The sequence below is a fragment of the Glycine max genome, chromosome 16 (genome assembly GCF_000004515.6).
Source record: "Glycine max cultivar Williams 82 chromosome 16, Glycine_max_v4.0, whole genome shotgun sequence".
Lineage (NCBI taxonomy): Eukaryota > Viridiplantae > Streptophyta > Magnoliopsida > Fabales > Fabaceae > Glycine > Glycine max.
Genome location: NC_038252.2, coordinates 8,200,838 through 8,225,528, shown reverse-complemented (window position 1 = coordinate 8,225,528; position 24,691 = coordinate 8,200,838). Strand labels below are relative to the sequence as shown.

Below are 24,691 nucleotides of genomic sequence, written 5' to 3'. Positions count from 1 at the left end.
TATTTTAATAATTTCATTTTAACTATAAAAAATTATTTATTAAATAATTTTTTTTAAAAAAGCTATATAGATCACAAAAACTGCATAAATTAATATGTAAATTATTCATATATTAGTTTATAAATATTATGTAAAGTTATTTTTATATATAAATAATACAAATTTTTATTTTAGTTTTTAAAAGTTAAATTTTTTTAATTATTTGAATATGATTTTAAATTTACTTAATTTGGTTAAATTACAAAAGATAATTTTTTAAATAATCTATATATTAGTTTATGTAATTGTTTTAAAATATAATTAAATAAGAGCAATTTTTTAATATAATAATTTACTAATTTATATAAAATTAAATTTTATAATAAAAATGAATGCATTTAATATTAAATTTTAATTAATTTATTTTAATTTATAAATTTTTATAATTTGGAAAAAATTAATAACTCTTGCTTATTGGTACATGTAAAATAGTGTTTGTGAAACTAATTTAACAAAACAATTATTTTAGTGATGTCTTTAAATAAAATATGATGAGTTTAACTTTCATTAAGATTATTTTTATTTTTCATTTTTTAACTCCTTTATCACTTAAATATTAAGTTAACTGTCCACATATGTGTCACGTCAATCCTAAGACACATCAAAGTCAACGTTTGATTTTGGATCATCAACGTATCAAAATTACTTATTTAAAAAAATAAAGAAACATGTCTTGATTTAAAAATAGGAGGAATATAATTATAATTTAACCTATTTTTTAAATGATTTGGAGGATTTGATTAAATTTTTTAATAATTGAAAGATTTAATTGTAGTGTTTTTAAACTGTTAAAGAAGTTAATTAAAATTTTTAATAAGTCACAGACTCAATTGAAATATTTTTAAATAATTGAAGGACTTGTTAATTTTTTTAATAATTAAAAAATCTAACTCATTTTTGAATTATAATTAAGACATCGGTTATATAATTAAGCATTTTTTTTATAAAGTAATGGAAGGTTTTATGTCTTGCTTGATCCCCAAGCCAAGCGATCAAGTGTGCAGAATAGTGTGCTCATCTTTGTTCTGGTCCCCAAATTATAAAGCCAAAATAACTTTTTCAGATAGTATTTATTTATTACGACGTTGACCTGTTCAGTCTTCACCGCTTTACGTTATTTAAGGGCAACGTGTTTATTCGAAAACAAAACACATTCGATAGATCAAAACATGAAACATTAATTCATAATAATTGTATAAAGGAATTTTAAATAATTAGGCTTTTTTTACGTAGTTGGGGTAATTCAATTTTAAAATATTTTTACTATTAAACTAAATGTAATATTTAATGAAACGCGTTATGTTTTGTATATAATAAGTATAAATATGTTATATTAATATTTAATTATCAGATTGAATATGTATTATAAAATCTTAGTTATTATATATTTAAACAGTAAATTGAAAGTTAATTAGCCTGATAAACGGCTAAATACCTTTTAAAAACTTAAATCTTAGCCTATTTAATTCAATTATTTTAAAATCCGAATTTAAATTTTTCGTTAAACAAATAAGCCAAAATTAGATTATAAACTCCTAACATTTTTCTTACGTATCTTTATCCATATTGACTATACATAAAAATTTATTTTGTATTGTTTATTTCATGACAACAGCTAGCAGTGAGGATTAGGACTAAATGAGTATTGACTTCAAAACCATTAGTTTTTTTTTGGTAAAAAATCATTAGGCTTAAAAGCAAATAAAAATAATTAATGATGATACGAAAAACCGAGATTTCCTTGGTGGCCAAGCTTAAAATTAAAAATCATAGAATCAATTAAATCGACAACTTTCAATATTAAATGGTATCTCTAATAAATCAAGTTTGGCGTTTTAATTTAGTACACACAAAAAGAACAACACAAAAATTGTTGGGGTAGTCTTAACAGCTTACTAAATAACGGATTCAAGTTTTTTTTTTTTTTAAGTCATTAACAAATTTGGCCAAAAGTTTCCTCCAATTTTTTAGGAAATTAAGGTAATGATATTTATGAATATTTAATTCACTGATTTTTTTAAATAAAAAAAAACAAAATCAGAGACAAAACTGGACCTAAAAACAGAACATGCTATAAAACAGAGATTCTGTTCTTTCAAAATTTCTCATCATCTCATGTTCTGTATTTCTTGGCCTTGGTTTTTTTTTTTGCTGCCATGGAGTGTGCGAGAAAAACCATCACCACCAAATTTATGAAATCATCCAAATTCTTCCCCAAAGTGGTTCGCATTTCGGTGACGGATCAAGATGCCACAGACTCCTCCAGTGATGAAGAGGCAGAACGTGTCAAAGTGAAGAAGATAGTGGTTAATGAAATTGTTTGTGTCAACAACAACAAAAAAAGACACAACAATGACAACAGTGGTTGTTGCTATTCAACCAAAGATAATGAAAGTCTCAAACAACAACGACAGCAAAGCCTTGTTTCATTAGGTGAGGAGGGCTACATGGACAGCAAACAAAGTCTCAAACAACACAAGTTTCGCGGTGTGCGGCAGCGGCCTTGGGGCCGGTGGGCCGCCGAGATAAGAGACCCTTTGAGGCGAACGCGGGTTTGGCTTGGCACCTTCGACACTGCTGAGGAGGCTGCTATGGTTTACGACAAAGCCGCTATTAAATTCAGAGGCGCTGAAGCTGTCACCAATTTCATCAAACCGCCACTGAAAGATGATGCCGTGTCTCTTGAAATATGTGAGAGTGTTGTTAGCGGAACGAGTTGTGCATGTGATTCACCCACTTCAGTTCTCGTGTTTCAGCCTTGGATGGAACCACCATTGTTGGAAGAAACCTTCAAAGAAGTTTTTAGTGGGTTAACTGATGGTTATGATGATGGTTTCTTGTTTTCCAATGATTCACTTTGTGATCAACCTCTTCCTACGACGTTTTCTAACGCTGATTGCATTATTCCATTGGATGAAGATTTTGAGTCATGTAAATGGGTTGTGGATAATTATTTCAGTGATGATACTTCATTGCAATGATGAGAAGTGAATTTCTAACAAACTGGGTTGGAAGAGAGTGAGAATTTTGGTGTCTGAGTAAGTGATAATTATTATGATGACTTTAGTTTCTGTGGAAAAATCTTTGTATTTAGTCTATGAAAAAAGATCTCTTTATCTTTGTTTTATGAAGAAATTTGTAAATAAGCAGACAACAGTGTTCTTAACTGTCATCTCCCAAGTTTTGATTTTTATTTTTGTTGTGAGATATTTTTCTTGAGGCATGGTGATACATTTTGCAAGGTTTTGCACCAACCATATTGCACTAAACTTTTAAACTGAATCCCCGTGTCAACTTCAATGGTTGGCCCCCTTAGGCACTTCATGACCACACATACTGCATCTTGGACTCTTGGCTTTTTTGTGTGTTGGATTGGATTGGATGATGGTCAACAAATAGCATTTTCTTTGGCAATTAAAAAAGTCCAATGTTGTGGTGTTATTATTGTTAGCCAAGTTATGCTAATATCACTTTCTAAAGTACCTTGCCATATTTGAAGGACCGCACAGAAGCCTCAATTAGAGGCATGCATTGTCACTTTGATTTTGGTACTTTCGAACATCGCATCTTCAAACAGAGGCATGCTAGTAAGTAGGTTTGATTCAAATGGGTCGAAATCCTTAAAAGTGTAATGACCAACTTAGTTAAAAGCTTCATAAAATTATAAAACTTGTGGAGTAGTTTAATCTTTGTAGTAAACATTTAGAAGCTTAACTGGTTTTAATTGACGAAAATTTTGATTTTCTTTAACTGAAGTTTGTATTCAAGCTCTTGAAATTTCCTCACATGAACAAAGTATTTGGGGTTTCACCCAATAGACATTACTGATAAACGTTCTAATTCTGTGGCTATACTGAAAAGGTGTTTACAAAAAAGGCCAATTACATGCTTCTATCATTAATTTGGTTTTGATATTTTTTATTTGTTTTAGAACACATACCCAGGCATGCAAATTGGTCTGATTTGGATATCATTCAGTTCACATATATGACAGTCATATATATACATGCATCTGACAAAGAAAAAGTTCCCTCTCTGCAATTCTTGCACACCAATCCCTTTTTTTTGCAGAACGTTGACCAAGCTTTGAAACACCACTCTCCCTTTGTCCATAACAAGCAAGTTGTTGCAATTTCATGAAGAAAGCAACATTGCACAATCTTTCAATTTAAAAACAAATAAAGACAATAGCTACCTCTAGACTCTTAGCTCACCCTCTCCAATGTGTTTTTATCTGAAGAAATTAAGATTTTGTGGTTTCTAGAGTCTTGGACAGAACGCACGGATATGTATATTAAAGCAGGTGCAGTAACTATTTAAGGGTCAAGGCACAATTAGTATAATTCTCTCTCTAATGTTTTTCAAATGAAGGACTTTTGCCAAAGGTGATATATAGAGAATCATAGTGTGTTGATACAAATGATTCATTAATATTTCACAAAATTGTTTTGACAAATGTTAATCAGTATCTTGAGAATATTGGTTAAAAAACTTAAAACAAAATTTTTTATTAAAAAAAATTATATCATCCATATTTTTTTACATTCTCCTGTAATTTTTATAATAAATATATTTTTTTAGTTTCTTAACACTAGTTAACAAGACCCAATTCCTTTTTCCTGGCTGGTATGGTTTTCATTCACATAATACACCTTTTGTATCTTCAGTGACTACATTCCATACTTTGTCTTTTGTAAAGACGTACATGCACATGGAATTCTTCAAAAGATAACACGCATAATAGCAAAGCTGATACCTTTATCTTTTTGAAGATCACTCGAAATACGTACATTCTACCATGCGTAGAGGGCTTAGCTCCAAAAGAATTGCTAATGCACACAAGCCACTCAAATACGTTAAGAACCTTGAGAAAAGTGACTTTAACATATCCTCTTCAATAATAACCCATAATTAGAAAATTTGACTATCTGTGGAATTCTAAAGTATCTCAAGAAGTTTTGATGTTTTGGACAGTTTACGAGCTTAACTTTTGATTTGAGATTTAGTTACATTTTAAATTCTACTGCATTTTAACATACTTAAGCTAACAGTAACAGCAAAACATTTTACTTATTTAATTGCCAATGAAAATGCTATTTGTACCATTGCACACTACAAACATTGTACCCGAAAAAGCTAAAAGTCCAACATGCAGTGTATATGTGTGGCTGTGAAGTGCCTAAAGTGGCCAACCTTTGAACTTGAAACGTGGACTCAACTTTAAGCTTAGTACTTGGTTGGTCCAAAATTGCACAACGTATGTCAATGCCTGGTGAAAAATATCCCACAAAAATATCAAAACATGGGAGTTAAAAACACCATAATTTGCTTAGTTACAAATACATTGTGAAGAAGGATATAGAAGCAATTTTTTGAATAAACTATAAATACAATTTTTGTTTTTTCCATATATATAAAGCCATAAATTAACCCACAGTCCTCTAAAGGAGACTGAAATACTCACTCAGAAACATAATATGAATCATTTGATAAACTAGGCAAAAGAATTTCACCCTAGTTAGAACTCAACAGTCCAGCGAGCTCCAATTCCACGTCCCCTGTCAAAAGCCCATCGACGCAAGCGAAGTTGCAAGGCCCATCGACGCCACCATTGGTGGCGGCCTAAGGTCTGATGTCGCGGTCGCTAGTGGATGACCAGCGTCGGGAATCGACGTCGAGGCAACAGAGGGCGGTGGAGGTGAAGGGACGTGAAAGGAGAAATGTGAGAGTGTAAAAACAAAAACGACAATTAATAAACCATTTTTTATTGCTTCTCAAATGGGGTAAAATCAGTTTTGAAAAGATGTAAAAAACCAACTCAAACTCATTTTTGCCATTTTGAAATTGTATTTTAAAACAGAAAAAATAGTAACTAACAATCACCCCAAATGAAGCTAAGACGTTGTTTGGGGCTGGTTTTTAATTTCTTTTTCATATTATTTATTTATTTTATATGTATAAGATTAGAATTTTATAATTTTTAATTACAAGTTAATAATTAAAATTATACTAAAATATCTAAATATATGTAATAAAATTATAAAATCATAATAAATAGTATTTTTTTAATTAATTATGAAAATGTATATTCTTTATTCACTTTACTAAATAGTTATCATAAAAAAATTAGGAAAATAGTTTTCATTTATTTTAATTTTAGAAAAATGAATTTTAATTTTTTGAATTTATTGAAATATATAAAACATAACTTTAGGTATATAGTTATTATTTAACATTTGACTTTACAATCCGATTGTTGTTATTGTCTATATGTAAAATGAGAGCTATTTACCACAGGTTAGTTTTTAAATATTTTAATCAATTGAAAAAAATTAAAATTAAATTTTCTAATGTTCAAATAAATTTAAACTATTTACCTAAAGTGATAAAGATTATAGATTTTATCAATCAATCAATAAATTATACAAAATACAGTTGTTGTGTCTAAAGCATACGTGTCAAGATCTAATAAAAGGATGTCCCGTTTTTTCCTCAAGAGTTTTAAAAAGGAAGCATAATTTTTTTATTTGTCTTCTATTTTGCTTGTCGCTATTACCATGCCAGAATCGCTTCTCCTTTCCCTTTCTCTAGCTACTGAGATGTTTCCGGTTAACTAGGTGTCTCTTGCCTATTATATTGATATATCATTTATATAACTAAAAATGGAAATAAAAATTAAATGTATATTTATGATAATTATATACAAAAAATAAGTCACGAAATTTTAAATTACATTTCAGAGTGAATAGGCAATTTAGTCTTTGTACCTATTTTGCATATTAATCTCTATTTTGCATATTAGTCTCTAACTTGATGTTAAATTCAAAATAGTTTTTATCTTTGCATAAGTTTTACAAAATAGTTGTTCCGTTAAATTTTAAAGTAACATCGTTAGTGAGGTCAATTTTAGTACCACGTGAACTATCCAAACGTGGCATGACACGTGGACGTGTCTCCTAAAAGATGCTACGATGATAACAAAACGAGTAAATAAAGGATGACGTCATTTGATGATAACAAAACGAATAAATAAGATGCACGTCCACGTGTCATGCCACGTCATCTTTTAGTGCCACGTTGGATAATCCACGTGACACTAAAATTGATTTCACTAACGACGTTACTTTAAAATTTAACGGAAAGACTATTTTGTAAAACTTATGCAAAAATAGAGATTATTTTGAATTTAACATTAAGTTAGAGACTAATATGCAAAATGGATACAATCTCAAGGACTAAATTGCCTATTCACTCCTTTAAAAAGTAAAAAATGAACAAATTTTTAGTCACTTGCTTGCCGTCTGTCACAATCTGTCTTCTTTTTAATTGTACTTTTGCAACCTTTGATTGGTGACTTAGGTCGTTGCATTTGGTTTGGCTTTGACACAAGTATACTCTTTAGTAAAAGTAAGCAACAAGTCTGTAATCTTGTTTACTTAGATTTTTATTTCTTATATTGATCTTGGTTATTGAATTCGTGGTTAGCTGAATCATTGTTATTTCTTTCTCTGAACTGATAGTACACTATGTTCTCTTCTATCTGATGCTTGATGTTGGTCATTTGGAAGTTGGAACTGATAAGATGGTTTTTAGTGCTTTCCAAATAAAGCAAATTGCTTTTTGCGCCCCTTTAACTTACATTGCATAAATAAATATTAAACTGTAGAGTTTTGTGATCTAGAGATCAAAATGAAAAAGGGTATAGAGTCTAGTTCCTTTGATGCAATATTAAAGATCAAACTATTTTGATATGATCCGGTGCTATAAAGTTTTAGTTTGTTTTCGTACTTTGTCTAAGCAAACAAGTTGAGATCAACTTACTTGAGTTTCATATCCACTTGGCAACTTGGCAATGAAATCATGTGCATAGTTGTCACACCATCCTTTGAACCCCCTTCTTTTCAAAACAAGATATCCCTTTTATAGAAGTGGCAAAGAGAATATCAAAACCTCAAACTCCCGTACATCCCAACACCAACCCCTTTGCAAAGCCCATAAACATATGAATAAACAGTTCTTATTGAAGAGATTGCATGTTCTGTTTCTGCTATCCAACCAACAACCCCATAAGACTCAATCATTTTCTCAGCAGGATCCATGACTTATTATAGCTCAAAAAGCGTTTTTGATAGGAAGATTAAAAGAAGTGTCACTAATGCCCTTATTATGTACTAGTTGATGACCAGAATACCCATATCTACTTTTGGAGATACATGGCCAAGATTAAAAGAAGTGTGTCACTAATGCACTTATTATGTCACTACTGCATTTCTACCAAAACTTACTATAATTCTTTTGTCTTTAAGCAACTTGGAGTTGATCAAGGAACTGCTACAGGCAAAGCTTGCAAAAGGAATTGTACAACAAAAGACACAGGAGAAAATGTGGATACTTTATTGCCTAATCTGATTTTTATGTAAGCTTTAATAATTTATGAACTAGTTCTAGTATTAGTGTTTTTATTTGCTAATCTTCTTATTAAATCCTAAAAGGATAGAAAAATAAAAATATATAATGTAAATGAGTTAAAGTTGATCAAAATAAGTATTTAAAATCATGGCTTTATTTATTTACATGAATTAAGTTTAAAGTTTCAATTTGACCTTTCTTTAAATGTAAAATTTGAATTTAACTCATTTAACTTATTTATATATAAAACACTAATATTCTTTATAGGAAGCAATTTTGTTTTATGGACATGATAATTGTGGGCGATAAAGTCCTCTCAGAGAGTATTTATTGTAACCGTATAATGAAAGTTTGTTAAATAAATTTTTTTAGTATTTTTAAATATTTTTAAAAATGTTACACTAAGCAGCATTTTTTAAAATGTTAACTTTTAACTTTTAATTTTTTATATTTTATTTCATTTATATCCTTAGAATATTTTTTAAATAAAATTTTTTTATTACTTTTTTTTAAATAAAACAAGGTTGTATTATTTATTTGTTTTTTTTTGTTATTCGTACATTCGATGTATCACCTTGCTCATCACTCTTTTTCTTTTTTCTCCAACTTGCTCACTCTCCTTATTTTTTTTCCAAGTAATGTTATTTTTAATTTTTAACCAATTAATTTTTTATTCTTTATTGTATTATTTTTCGTAATTGGTAATGAAACTACCTTATTCTATTATTTTTTGAATAATTTTATATTAGAAGATTTATTTTAGCTATTATGTTAATTAACATAATAAAAGTATAATGTTTATTTGTGTGTAGGTCTTTTTACTTTATTTTAAATTTGATTAAAAATATTTTTAAAAAACTAGTATAAGATTAATAGTAGAATACTTAATATAAAAAAAATATAATAATTGAAATTAAAATATGCAATCAAAATAATTTATCTATAAATAAAAAAATTATAAGAATTTAAAATTAAATAAAAAAATTAAACTTATAACTCCTTAAAATATATTTTTATTCATAAAAAATTGAAATTTGTATAAAATTATCATATAAAAATGTCCATTTTTGTCATTTTAAAAATTTTAGCTATTTTAACAAGTAGATTTACCAAACACTGATCATTTAATAAGTTAATTTGATAGTTTTCACCTTCCGACTATCAACTAATTTTGTTGAGCATGGTCTTATTAGCAATTCACTCATATACCTCAACCAACATATCAATAATATATTGATCAATAATAACTTAAATCAGGGTAAATTAAGAAAAAATAAATTATTGGATAAATGACTATTTTGGTCCCTGAATATATAAACTGATGATAATTTAGTCTCTAAAAGAAAAAAAAAATTGATTTAGTCTATAAATATGTAAAAAGTGTAACAACAACATCTTGCTATTAATTTTGTGGGACTATTGTATCTTAATATTCAAAAACCAATATGACAATAAGTTGTATTTTTAGGACCAATTTGACATCAAATTGTAAAGTTCAACAACCAACTTGTTATAAAGTTGTACACAAGACATAATTGTCACACCTTTACACATTCAGAAGCTAAATCAAAATTTTTATTCTTTCAAAGACTAAATCATTATCAACTTATACATTGTTAATGACTTGTGTTTCTTAATCAAGTGGTTTAGGGTTGAATGTTGACCTTGGGTATGAAATAAACTATGTTGGAAGGAGAACACGTAGCTCGTGTATGCTTATGGTTACTAATGGAGATTACTCGCGACTTTCGATGCTGAATACTTTGTACCAATACCTTGGTAAAAAAAACTTGAGTATTGGTCTAATAAAGTATAGATGGAGTTCATATTTAGAAAATAACATTGATCTAATAAAGACAAGTTAATTGATGAAAGTATTTTTTAATTTAGAAAATAAAATTAAAACCAAAAAATAAAATAATTAAAAGACTAAAGATATTTTAATCTTATCCAAATTTGTAATTATTTTAAACTAAAAAATATATAAATAATGATTGTGAATAAGCATGACAATCAGCCAAGAAAGGAACATGTATATCATTTTCCATTTCCATCCACGGTCAATAAAGTTAAAAGTAAAAAAATAAAATAATTAAAATACTACAAGATATTTTAATCTTATCCAAGTCTTTAGTTATTTAATAAAAAATGTTTAAATAATTATTATGAATAGGCATGACAACAAGACATGGTAGGGATGAACATGTCATTGCCCATCCTCACCCTCATCCTTGTTCTTGATCTTTGTTGGGAATAAAATTTTGTTTCCACCCTCTTTCCCATTGGGGTTTGGTTATCTCTACTACTAATTTAAAATAATATATTTGTAGATATATTTTACCTAATTTTAAATTTAAAACTAATTTTAGATCTGATTTAATTGAAAAGTTCATAAAAATGCAATGATGCATAAAATAAACTCAACCAATTATACTAAAAAAATGTCAAGTCTTAAAAAGATTAAATATATTTTTGAGAAAACATAATTAATTGTTTAAACTTTTCAAAAAATGCAATAAAGGTAGAGTACCCAAACAGAGAAAATATATTTGATTATGGTTGCACCAATATGTTTTGTTATTTCATTTTAAAATTTATAAAATGGTATTGAAAATTGATATTTAAAAATTTAAAAAGGATTGAACGTATGTTTTTTTTGTAATTGTACCTTAAAAAAAGATATAAATTTTATAATATTTATAGTTTATAAACTATAATTAAAATTAATTTAATTTAATTGCTGATATTATTCAGAAAATAATTGAAAACTATTTTTTTATCAAAAATATATTTGATAAATTATTTTAATATATTTAATATATTTATGAAAAATAATTAACATTATTATATAAATATTAATCGATATTTTGTTAGGTTTAAATATATATTTTTTCTTATAATTTAGTATTTTTTTCATTTTCTCCCTTGCAAATTTATTTTTATTTTAGTCTTTACTAAATGTGCGTTTTGTTTTTGTTCTTAAAGGACTTTAGTTAGCACTTTTTTTTTTTTTTTTACTTTTCAAAACACTTTTTTACCCTTCAAAATGTTATATAAAGTATTTTGAAGATGAAAAATAAAACAGACATGCCATGACTAAAATGAATGCTTTTTTTTTTTTATGCAGGAACAGAAATAAAAAAGCCTTAAACTGTAGAAATAGAAAATGTATTTAAGCATTTTTTTTAAATAAAGTTATTAAATTTAGAGTTAAATATTATTTTGTAATAATTATATTAACAAATTAGATTTAAATAATTTTTTAGTATAAAAATTTGAGTCTCGTAATATGAATAGTATTCAAGAAAAATATTAATTATTGAAATTATTTTATACAATTTATAAGTAAAAATAATTTTATTAGATTTTAAAGTTCATAAAAAAATATTGTTGAAACTTTGAGAGTTTTGTAGTCTATAATTATCTTGAGTAGGATTATATCCCGTGAATGATATTTGTGGTCTCAATAGTAAAAAAAAAATATATATATATATATATATATAAAACAAAGAAAGGAATGAGAATAGAAGAGACAGGGAGGAGGAAAGAAAAAGAAAGAAATGGAGGTAAAACGTGGGAGCGGTAAAACGAGGGGGTGCGAGAGTGATACTTTGGGTAGAGAGTTATAAATATGGATTATCATCAATTATTAGTATTTGAACTTATGAATTATTTGTTTTAATATTTATTATTATAAAAAAAGACTAAATTTTAATAACATTAGTAAGATTAAACAAGATGTTGTTTAGTTTCACGTTAATATTGGAGTAATATTTATATTTTTAGTATATATGTATATATAAATTGATAGCACACATAATAATTCTTAAATATAAATGTTTATAAAAATATTAATGATTTTTACAAATATGATTTAATACTCTCTATGATTAGGGATACTAGTAACATGAGGAGGTCTTCTATAGTAGTTTTCATCAACATAATCATTATTATCATGGTAGATGAAAATACATTCCTTGTGTGTCTAATGTTTTACCAATATTTTATTTGATGAGTATCAATGCATGTATTTCATAAATATTTGTAAGTATATGAATGATATTGGAGAATATTTCTTCAAATAAAACTTTAAAACAAAATTAAATTAAGAATTTTTATGTTGCAGTGATATTAAGAAAAAATATTCACTTAAATATTATAGTGAGCACTAAGCTTGCAATTTTTTTATAGAAAATTATAAGTAAGAACTACATCAATTAATTAATAAATATTTTAATACCATATTAAACAATTTTAATTATTGAAAAAATAATTATTTTTTAATATAATAAATATTTCTATTTGAATTTTTTTCTTTTTATTTATCTAAATAATAATAATAATAATAATAATAATAATAATAATAATAATAATAATAATAGTAATTTTGATTATAAGTGATATTTTTTTTCAAGTGATATATTTATTTATATAAATTTTATAATTCAAGTGATATTTTTTTGTACAAATTAATATGAGTAAAATTTAATTTATATTAACATAGTTTGAAGGATTTACAGACCCTTGTGTTTTTTCATCTAATATATTTGCATAATTTTAGGAAACTCTTGGTTCAAACTTTAATTTCATCTTATAGATACTTCAAGTTATAATTTCCTCTTGATAGGGAATACATACATGTTGGACATTCTTTCTTCTCAAATTGCATACTCCTGATAATCAACTCATAACTGGAAAAAAAAAAAGTCAATAAATAATTTTTTTTTTGCTGAATATAAAGATTTTAACATTAAATTTCATATTAACAGAACGGAAACATTTTTATCAGAAAAGTAATTATTTTTAATTTATACATGAAAAATATATCAAAATTTTTCTGTTTTTAAATTTATTTATAACAAAATTATTCTTTAAAAATATACTAAAATCTTTTTTTTATTTATAAACATATTTTTAATGACCAATAAATGTTTTATAAAAAAAAAATTAAATGATAAATATATTTTTAAATACAATTTGAATTATAAGGTTCAATGAAATAATTTTTTAATGATAAAAAATATTTTAATCTCAATCAATTTATATTATTTATGAATTAATTATATATTTAATTTTTTTCCATTTATATTAATGATTCTTAAATACTAATACTAATTTGAATTTGAATTTAATTAATTTATAACTGAATCAAATGACATCCAAACTTATTTGTAGATAGATAGATAAATTCAAAACTAAAATTTACCGCTACACATTAAGTCATTGGCTAGATTCTACACATTAATTGGAGATGGAGATCTTTGAACCATGATCTTGCTCTTCTTTCTTTGGCATTCTCTATGTAACAAAAGTGAAGAATCATCACCGGAAAAGAAAAGCAAGCTCGTGAATTATTATTCTGAGTTGTTTCGTAGTAAAGTTGTTGATTGATTTCAGGCACCAACCACAACGGCACACACTCGTCCAGCGACCAAGAGGGAGAAGGCGCACTTCTTCAGCTCCTTAAAGAAACATGAACTGCGTGTCTGTCTGTTCTTGTCGCATTCACCACTTTCTTTTCTTCAAGGGGCTGAAAGGAGATCTTCTTCTTGTTCTTCTTCGTTGTTAGAAGGGTATGTGCCTTAGTGATCCGTTGCTAAAATAAAAAAGATAGTCAAATTCAACCATTGTCGTGAAAACAGCTGAATCATCAACAACTAGTTCAGGAACCTATGTTTTGTCGGTACCAATTTTCTTTTCATTTAATTTAACTTTGGTGAATTTAATTATATCATAGGGTAGAAAATCTTCATACTGTTATTTAATCAAAGGTTATCATGTCTGATAAGATATTTGACTTTTAGAATATTTACTTTAAAAATCATATTAGCATGATTTCTATTTGCTGTAAAATTCTTTACATTGAGAGTATATGATAAATTAAATTATATTTTTATATACCTTAGTGTTTATATAATCTGTTTTACAAAATAAATATCTAAATCTATATCCTTAATAGTCTCACAAGAACTTCTTGTTCAACCTTTCTTTAAGCTATTAGCAATCCATTTTTGATGGTTTGGTCGGTGTTTTAATAGTACAATCTTTTATGCGTAGAAAAGTCTAACATAAAAATAAGAAGCTAATAGTTATAGTTTACACATTCCAAAGTAATTATTTACTTTCAACGGAAAAATAAGGCTACAGCCTTATATCTCCTAAAAAATTCTTGATTTTCTAGATAAAATGGAAGATATGAAAACCTTGAGAGTTTTTCTAGGTCTGCTTACTTATGCAAGAAACTTTATTAAAGACCTAGGAAAATATACAACTCCTCTTCACAATAAAACATCTCTGGACAAAGAAAATTCAATACGGAGGATATAAAATTAGTTTAGAAGATTAAAGAAATGGTTAATAATTTGTCATATCTATCTTTACCATTAGATTCTGACTATCTAGTTATAAAATGTGATGGTTGTGAACAAGGATGGGAGTCATCCTAAAGAAAAAGAAAAATAAATATGAAAAAATTCATGATGAAGAAATTTGTAGATATGCTTCAGGAAAATACCATACAAAACCATAAGTATACTTAACATCTACAGACTATGAAGTAAATGCTGTAATAAATGCTCTAGAAGGATTTAAACTCTTCTTAATTAATAAAATCGAAACTACCATAAGAATAGATTGTGAAGCAATATCCTTAATAGTCTCACAAGAACTTCTTGTTCAACCTTTCTCCCAAGCTATTAGCAATCCACTTTTGATGGCTCGGTCGGTGTTTTAATAGTACAATGTTTTATGTGTAGAAAAGCCTAACATGAAAATAAGAAGCTAATAGCTATAATTTCCACATTCAAAGTAATTATTTACTTTCAACGGGTTTTCAAACATGTTAGTAGTTGTTGGTCCAGGTTGAACTAGGCTTTTTAAGGCTTGATCCTAACTTGCTTTCCAAGTCAAAGAGCCAAACCTGGCTCATTTACATGATACAGGGCTTGTTTTAAGGACTGACCTAACCTTTTTAAAAACATGGACTGTTTGGAAAACTTGTTGAGTATCAGATGCAGATAATAATAAGCAATAAAAGGTTTCCTGTAAGTGAAAAATAATTAGATGTAGGTAATCTTGTGAATCTTATTGAAAGGATAAAACTCTCTCTCCTTTGTTCCTGTTTAACATTTTAACAACTGTCTACAAAATAGGTAGCAGGGCACAATTAACTTACAGCTTAAAGGCTCTTTTGGCACCCCCCCCCCCCCCGCCCCCAATTCCTTTCTACCACATTGAATTTTTCTCTACCTTTTTCTCTGTCACAATCTGTATTTTAAGTCTTAAGACACAAAAAAGTACAAATTTGAACAAATTTTTAGCCACTTGCTGTTAGAGCACCTCAATAGGTGTTTTTACACATTGATCTTACATGCAAAAACGAATCTTGTTAGGATCTCCTCTTGGAGGGAGGAATTTGATCTTCAGCATGACAAGGTTGCTCTTCTAGAAGAATACTTTAAGATCAACACACTAATTGAAAAAAAGTTGTACAGTGCACAATAAAGAATTGTTTTGTTCTTTATATTGCATCGAACACGATAGACAACACCTTTTTTTTACAAAAAAAAAATTGTTACCTTGATTCGGATAATCCAAGTTTAGTTCTGGACAAAAATATAACACATTTAAAGTTTGTAAGAACGAAAAAACGTACCAAAAATTTTACAAGACAAATTTTGAATTTTTCTATATTTATAGGAACTGAAAACATATTTTAGTCATATTTTAATCATTAAAAAATTTTATTTTTGAATTAATTTTTTCATCATAAAAAATTATATAATTAATTGTTTTAAATTTATTTTAAAATAAATTATAAATAAATATTAAAAAAAGAATTCCTTGTAGGATCTAAAATGATTTAAGATAAAAAAAAATTTGATCTTCTATTGAAACGAAAAATTAGAGAGATCTTTAGAATGATACGGGATTAACCAAAAAGTTAATTAAGATCATAAATTTTGATCTTCTATTCAAGATGATCTTAGTCTTTCACTCTTTCCATAGGTTGTCGTCTTCTTTTCAATTGTACTCTTTGCAGCCTTTGTTGGGTGGAAGTAAGCAACAAGTCTATAATCTTCTGTACTTGGATTTTTTATTTATTTTTTAATTGATCTTTGGTTACTGAATTGGTGGTTTGCGGAATCGTTGTAGTTTGTTTCACTGAACTGATAGTAAACTATGATTTCTGCTATCGGATGTTTGATGTTAGTCATTTGAAACTATTGAGATGCTTTTAGTTCTTTCCAAATGAAGGAAATTTCTCTTTTTTACATTACATAAATAAATATTAAACTGTGGGGTTTTCTGACGTAGAGACCAAAATGAGAAAGAGTATTAAGTTATGTCCCTTTGATGCAATATTAAAGATCAAACTGTTTTGATATGATCAGGTGCTATAAAGTTTTAGTTGTTTTCATACTTTGAGCAAACAAGTTTAGATCAACTCACTTGAGTTTCATATCCACTTTTCAACTTGACAATGAAATCGAAACCCCAAACTGCCATACTTCCCAACATCAACCCCTTTGCAAAACCTTGCTTTATTCCAAATTTCATAGTTTTCTTGAAGTGCACTACAAAATTTGTTTAATGTTTGATTCTCCCAACATATGAATAAACAGTTCTTATTGAAGATATTGCATGTTCTGTTTCTGCTATTCAATCAACAACCCCTTAAGACTCAATCATTTTCTTTGCAAGATCCAACATAATCTTCCCAAATAGTGCTGGAACAATGAACATGATTGAGAGTGGTATGGCTGCCAATGCAAGTCTCCATGAAAGTGATGCAAAGATATGGAAGAATAGGAATGTTGATATTTCAAATTCATGTAAAGGTCAGATTCATCGGTTTCCAAAAGGCACTTGTTAAAGAATTAAAAAAGAGAAATTAATAGGGAATTGCTACAAATGTTAATGCACTCTCACAAGATTTTCATCTAAAGCTTTCTATCTTTTTTATTCTTTGGTGAATCTAAAGCTTTCTATCTATTAATTATTTATCCCAAGGGTTCTTATACGAAGATCCATCACTTATTATAGATCAACAAGCTTTTTTGATAGGAAGATTAAAAGAAATGTTAATGCACTTTTTTTTTGTGAAAACTAATTCACTTGTTATGTACAAGTTTATGACCAAGAGAATTTTTCAAGTAATGCTTTTTAGATACACGGCCTGATGGCCAAGAGATTTTTTCAAGCAGTGATCGCTTTTTACTGTTGCATTTTTTACCAACACTTATTATAATTCTTTTTTCTTTGAACAATTCCATCTCAATTTATTTTCTTTGCTCAAACAGTTTGAATTGATAGTTGGTACTTTTCGATTACAAATTTTATGTGTGATTGCTATTTTGAAGGAACTTATATATTTGTGATGAAAATCTCTTTCAATCAAGAATTTGTTTTATGGAATCAGTTTCAATAAGACTGTACTATATGATGCCTTTATTAAATCATCTTAAAAGCACAGCAGCATTGAGTTTTTTTACTAAACCTTTAAAATTACAATGAGTAAAATCGTGGTCCCTTCTCGCAGTGCCTAATATTAAACCTAATTTGAAACTTCAGTTTGTTTCTTTTCCTAAACAAACAAGCTTGACTGAGCATCTAGAGTAGAGTGTCACTTTAGTTCTTAAAATGGGAATTTAAAGAGTGAAAATTATATGTCTCGACAAGATCAATCTTGAAGACCATCGCATAACAACGTTATTTTGTATGGTGTCACATGCTGAAAACTATATTGAGATTATCCCTATTTACAGCTTCCTAACGTTTCACAAACACAGAAAATCTTAGCCTTTAATTAAAAGTAAGAGAGAGAAAATTTAAATAATAAAAAAGGAAGTCATGGTACAGATTTTCAATGAGAGAATTCAAGTGAAAATCTCACATGACAGTATCCATTCCTAGAAAAAACAGAGGGGTTATGGTCCTTATGAAGTACTTCCAAATTACGATGAAGATGATAAAAAGTACTGTTTTGAATAATTTCGTTTATACCATCTTAAAATAATAAAAAGGAATAACAGTGAGGATTAATTTGAAGAAGAGAAAAAACAAATTAAGCCAGAAGTCAGATCATGTTCTGGATCCTTGGATGCATTATTGCATCATGTACACGAAAAGCAAAAAAAAAGGTTTTGTACGATTTGATATATATCAACAAAAAGAAAAGAAAAAATGTCGAGTCTATAAAACAGCAAAGCAAATAGCTTCCAATAATATAAAATTAATAAGGCCAACTTTGAAGTAATCCTAAATCTGTGACAAAAAGCTTTAGCCAAATCTCATATTTGAGATTGTACGGACAATGCATTTAACTAACTAATACTTGTCCGCGAGAGAATGATATAATAAAGTCTTAATGTGTTAGATATCTATTTTAGGATTAACAACACTAACAAATATTATTCAATATACACAAACTTAAGAATCAAACGCTTAACTTAACCATGGAGAGTGGTGGATCTTATTTTTAAAAAATAATATTTTTTAAGATACATATGAAAAAAATATGTTTTATTCCTGTAAAATTTTTGAAATTTGATTTTAGTCTCTTCTATAAAATTGTCTATTTTTCCCTTAATTTTGAAATGCATCATTTTTTATCCTCAAAGCACTATTTAAACCTTTTCTTATGCCTCTATAAAGCATTATTTTAATTATTTTGAGGGGCAAAAGTGACATTTCAAAATTAGGAGATGAAGAGTGAATCAAGAAAATGACTAAAACTGAATTACAAAATTTGTAGAATAACAAAAACTTATTTTACCTTCTAAAAGAGAGTGAAATGCCCGACCGAATCAATATAAAAGGAAAACTAATCAATAAAAGATAAAAATTGATGAGAACTAAAAAAGTTAAAGACACTGAGTTAAATTATGAAATTAGGGGTACTAAAAACAATAACACTAAATACATCTTCATATTTTTCACAAAGTTAGGGGTGCATATGCACCCCTTGAGTCCTAAGTAGGTCCGTGACTGAGAAGGAAAATGGTTATTTATTAATTATATCACACCCAAAATATCCCCAAGAGTAAAATATTATAATTTCTTAAGATGTTAAAATCTATTTAGGGACTAACATTTTTCAACAAATATTATTTTATATATATAGACTTAGAAGCAAACCCATAATAATATGTTTAAGGGATATAATTATGTGTTAATTATACCACAACATACTAGTATTAACTAACTAATACTAATCATTATTAAAAACTCCCACACTTATATCAAATATAACAAGTGCAAAATTCCAAGAGGGTCATGGCAAGAACATGCCTAAGAACATTGGAAGCTCACTTGATCCATAGGAAGGCACCCATGGCAAACTTTCTCTTGCTCTCAACATCCCCAAAGATTGGTAAACCATACTCTTTGAGCAAGCAGTCAAGCCTCCACTCTGGCATTGCCTCATAGTCAGCTTGGGTGTACCTTGGATAGTGCAGTGGCATCTGAAAGTGCCCACACCACTCCACGCCATGTTTGGAATTTGCAACTCCAACTACGTTTGGGGAAGGCCGAGTAGTCACTGATTCCATTCCTCCACCACTCCGATTTGATTCTCTTTTAGCCTTGCTTTATTTGCTTGGACAAATGGGCGCATAATTTATAGGTGTGGTGGTGTGATGTGTGTTATTGATTTTTACTTCTGAAATTGTTATCTTCCTTTCATTACGGTGCTGGTATGAAGAAGTGGTGGGTCCCATTTCTTTTTTCAGGTCCTCCCATTATTATAATGACAACTGGATTTCTTTTTTAATTTTAAGTAAGATGTACTGTCAAAAGATTTTCACATTTGATTTAATCACATTTTGGTGAAATGTGTTATGTTTTAGGTAACTTTTATATTAACTAGTCACTTAATGGTGTATACGCAAGTGTTGTTTCGTTTCGTTATGTTATTTTTTTTTAGCATTAAATTGTGCTTAGATTAAAAAGTAAAATATTTCAAAAAGTATAAAAATTATTAAGAAAAAATATAAAAAAATTATTTGTATTTTATTTCCAAACTACTTTTGGTGAATAAAAAGAGTTGGTTCATCTTCATTGCTTTAAAAAAATGGACAGCTCCATTTCAACTTTCCTTCACATAACTTGTGGCACTATAAATCAGAGGCTAAGATCCTTCTCTCACCTAGTGGCTGCTAGCTTATGCGGTATGTCCCCTCTCATATATTTTCTCCTTTTGTTCTCTTTCTCTTTCTCTTTCAAGATTTTACATTCAATTGTAATTGTAATTTTATTTTAAATTTCCCATTTTATCCCTATTTAAGAAATGTGTCAACAATATAGGATCCAATATAGGATCCAATATTGGATCTTTTCCATTACTTTTTAAAAACTGGACATCTCCGTTTTAACTTTTTTTTTTTGGAAAAAAAATATAAATTATATTAAACCCAAAATGATACAATAATAAACGGGGCATACCCCGCAGTTAAAGAAAATCAAAAGTCTCCCTAATATAAGAAGACATATATCAAGATGCTAAAACAAATGCAACAGGTGCGCTTGTCTATACATAAGAAACTTAATCTTGCTAATAACCTCTATGACAGAAAATTGATAATCTTCAAAAATCAGCTTGTTCCTAGACAGCCAAATGCAGTAGATTGTAATTGCTATAGCCAGACAACGTAATTTTCCTTGAACACCTGATGTGGATCTGCCCCTAATTAAAGAGTCAGTAATGCGCTGTAAAGAAGTGAAACGCCTGCGGAAAGGAGCCAAATCACGAATGTGAACCCAAACTTGGAGAGATTTCTTGCAAGAAAAGAACAAATGAGCATTTGACGCAGGCTCATTTGAACATAAAGGGCAGAGGGAACCCTTGTTCAAAAAAAGCAACTTTGTCAAGAGTAAGCAGCCGATTCCTTTTAGCAAGCCACAAAATGAAAGACATCTTAGGGGGGATTGTTTGGTTCCATATAACAGAACACCAACTAACAGTAGGCTTGACACCTCTAATGTATTCATAGACTTTGTCAACAAGCAATTGTTCATTGGTGGTGCTCCAAGATTGAATCCTCTTTTTGGCCTCTTCCGTACTTAGCTCTTTAGAGATAATAAAGTCCCTTATTTGAATGATTTTCTTTATCAAAACTGAATCTGATGAAGAAGAATTGTAATTCCACACATCGCTCCCTCTGAAATAGTAATGGTGAACCCACCGAACCCATAGAGAATCTTTCTTACAATGAAAGTCCCACAGGATACGGGAAAGAAGCGCAAGGTTCCAGTCCTTGAGATTAAAAAGGCCTAAACCCCCTTCTTTTTTCGGAGAACAAACTACTGACCAAGCAACCAAGGGCTTGTGTTTGCCAATATCCGCTTTGCCCCACAGAAAATTACGGCACGAATTGTTGATCCGGTCTAGAACAGATTGCGGCAAAGGAAAAATCTCCATCCAGAAATTCACAATTCCTTGAATAACTGCTTTGATCAACTCTAACTTACCTGCATAAGATAAAGACTTTTTGCTCCATCCCTGAATCAGGCCAGTAATCTTGGAAAGCAAGGGAGCATAATGACATACATTTAATCTAGATGATAAAAGGGGAACACCTATGTATCTGAAAGGAAAGTCACCCAAGTTAAATCCAGTAAGCTGCTGAATATGAGAAAGCTCATTAACTTTTTCTTCACATAACATGAGACACTACAAATTAAAGACTAAGATTCTTCCCTCACCTACTCGCTACTACACGTACGCAATATGTCCCGTCCCATTTATTTTTTCATGTTGTTCTCTTTCTCTTTTCAATTTTTACATTCACTAGTAATTTTATTTTAAAATTCTCATATGGTCCCTGTTTGAGCGACGTGTTAATAATATAGGATGTTCATTTTTTACTTTTCACCTGCCTATTTTTTTAATAGATGTATATAGATATATGGATTACCCGTACATATGTACGGATCGCTCCGCTTTGATCGGCTATTTTTTTTTTGGTTTAGTACTGAAATTGTGTTACACCCGCCTATCCTTTTAATAGATGTATATAGATTACCTGTGCATACCCTTACCCACTCTGCCTTTTTTTTTTTGTTTTAGTACTAAAATTGTGCTACGCATATATACATGGTACGACCCATCCCATATATTTTCTCTTGTTCTATTTCTCTTTTTAGTGTTTATATTTAATAGTAATTTTAAAAAGAAAATCATTTTACTCCTATTTAAGTGATGTGTCATAGGATACCCATTTTAAACTTTTCACCCGCCTATTCTTTTAGATGTATATAGATATAGATGAACAATCATTAATAAAATAATTTAGAAATTTCAAATAAAATTTAATCAGCAATTTAGAATGTATTTAACAAATTTAATCAGTAATAATATATATAAACTATAACCAGGTACTTAAGAAACTTAAATTCCCCTTGTTGGATCTAGAACATTAATCTAGCACACATCAAGCAATGAAAACTTGAATCACACACACAAACTCACCAAGAAGAATGGAGAAGATGAACAAGAAAGAGATGGAGGAAAAACATAATAACGGAATTGCACACACGTATATTTTCTGAAACGGAAAAGTATTTATCTCATAACAAAAATGCTTCCCCTTATTGTGAAATTACACTTATTCCCCTACTTATATCAGTAAAAGACAGAATTACCCCTTTCTCTAATACTCTCCTTTAATTCTGTATCTATCCTTTAAACTCAACATTACAATAACAGTAGAAGAAAACAACAAATCACAGATACAACACCCTCACAGCACTTAACAGAGATCTTCACTGCACTTCAATCACTCCCAATCTGCTCCTTAACTCTTTGAACTGATCAATCTTCAATGGTTTAGTGAATATGTCTGCTACTTGCATAGTAGTTGGACAATACTTAACACTTAGCTTGCCTTTTTTCACTTGCTCTCTAAGGAAATGAAATCGTGTTTCAATGTGGTTTGCTCCTCCCATGAGCAACTGGGTGTTTAGCTAGATTGATGGCAGATTTGTTGTCCACCATCAGTGTAATAGCACCCTCTTCCTTCATCTTCAGTTCACCAAAAATATTATCAAGCCATTGAGCTTGACATGCTGCCATAGCAGCTGCAATGTATTCTGCCTCACATGAGGAGAGAGCCACCACTTGTTCCTTCTTTGAACTCCACGAGATTGGGGCATCACCATAGAAGAACACATAACCTACTATGCTCTTCCTATCACTCTTATCTCCACACAAATCAGAATCACTATATCCCAGAACATTACATTTTTTGGCAGCACTGGGAAACAGAATACCATAATCGAGAGTACCTTTCACATACCTCATTATTCTCTTGGCAGCACGGAAGTGAGAAAGTTTAGGATTCTCCATATATCTACTAATTAAGCCAACAACATACAATAAGTCAGGTCTAGTACAACAAAGATACCTCAGTGAGCCCACCATTTGTCTATACAAAGTTACATCTACTTCTTCTTTATTAGGATCTTTCACCAAGTTCACACCAGTGGCAGTGGGTGTGTCTGCAGAATTGCAGTCAACCATTATGAACTTCTTCAGTACATCTCTTGCATACCTCCCTTGATGCATGATCACTCCCTCATCAATTCTCTTGAATTCAATTCCAAGAAAATAAGAAATAAGGTCCAAATCAGTCATTTCGAATTCTCTCATCATCTCTCCTTTAAAGTTGGCAATTTCAGTCTCATTATTTCCTGTCACAAGCAAGTCATCTACATACAGGCACACTACAATCAAGTTAGTAGTATTGCTGCCCTTTATATAAACACCATGCTCAGTTGTACATTTGAGGAATCCAAGCTTCATTAGAAAGCCATCAATGCGCCTGTTCCAGGCTCTAGGCGCCTACTTTAAGCCATACAAAGCCTTGTTCAATCTGTACACCTTCTCTTCACTTCCTTTTATTTCAAACCCAGGTGGTTGACTCACATAAACCTCCTCCTCTAGAGGACCATTCAAGAAGGCTGATTTCACATCCATATGGTGCATATGCCACCCTTTTTGACTTGCTATAGCAGTAATAATTCTCACTGTCTCCATTCTTGCAACAGGTGCAAACACCTCCTTAAAATCAATGCCAGCCTTTTGCAAGAATCCCTTTGCCACTAGCCTGGCCTTATACTTGGAAATCTCTCCTTTCGGATTCTTTTTTACCTTATAAACCCATTTTACTGCAATAGGTTTTTTCTTAGCAGGCAGAGGCACAAGTTGCCATGTATTATTCTTTTCAATAGCTTTCAGCTCTTC

The 24,691-nt window shown here is 29.2% G+C and overlaps 2 protein-coding genes and 1 long non-coding RNA gene across 3 annotated transcripts; 1 reads left to right on the top strand and 2 right to left on the bottom strand.

Moving 5' to 3' along the window:
* The first annotated feature begins 2,152 nt into the window (after nt 1-2,152).
* On the top strand, nt 2,153-3,213 carry LOC100779645 (pathogenesis-related genes transcriptional activator PTI6). Its single transcript, XM_003548554.5, has one exon. It carries the CDS (start codon nt 2,196-2,198, stop codon nt 3,018-3,020), a length of 825 nt encoding a protein of 274 aa, XP_003548602.1. The 5' UTR covers nt 2,153-2,195; the 3' UTR covers nt 3,021-3,213.
* A 1,877-nt stretch (nt 3,214-5,090) lies between these two features.
* LOC121173662 (uncharacterized) lies at nt 5,091-5,794 on the bottom strand. Its single transcript, XR_005888953.1, has 2 exons — nt 5,504-5,794; nt 5,091-5,308 (listed from the first exon to the last, which is right to left on the bottom strand). It is a non-coding gene; the product is annotated as an uncharacterized lncRNA (long non-coding RNA).
* A 17,577-nt stretch (nt 5,795-23,371) lies between these two features.
* LOC121173780 (uncharacterized mitochondrial protein AtMg00810-like) lies at nt 23,372-24,250 on the bottom strand. The gene has a single exon (XM_041010839.1). The coding sequence runs from the start codon at nt 24,248-24,250 to the stop codon at nt 23,372-23,374; it is 879 nt and encodes a 292-aa protein (XP_040866773.1).
* Nucleotides 24,251-24,691: the final 441 nt, after the last annotated feature.

Bases quoted from the DNA above. Each gene is read 5' to 3' on its own strand.
- LOC100779645 (XM_003548554.5), top strand. From the start codon at position 2,196: ATGGAGTGTGCGAGAAAAACCATCACCACCAAATTTATGAAATCATCC.
- LOC121173780 (XM_041010839.1), bottom strand. From the start codon at position 24,250: ATGAAGCTTGGATTCCTCAAATGTACAACTGAGCATGGTGTTTATATA.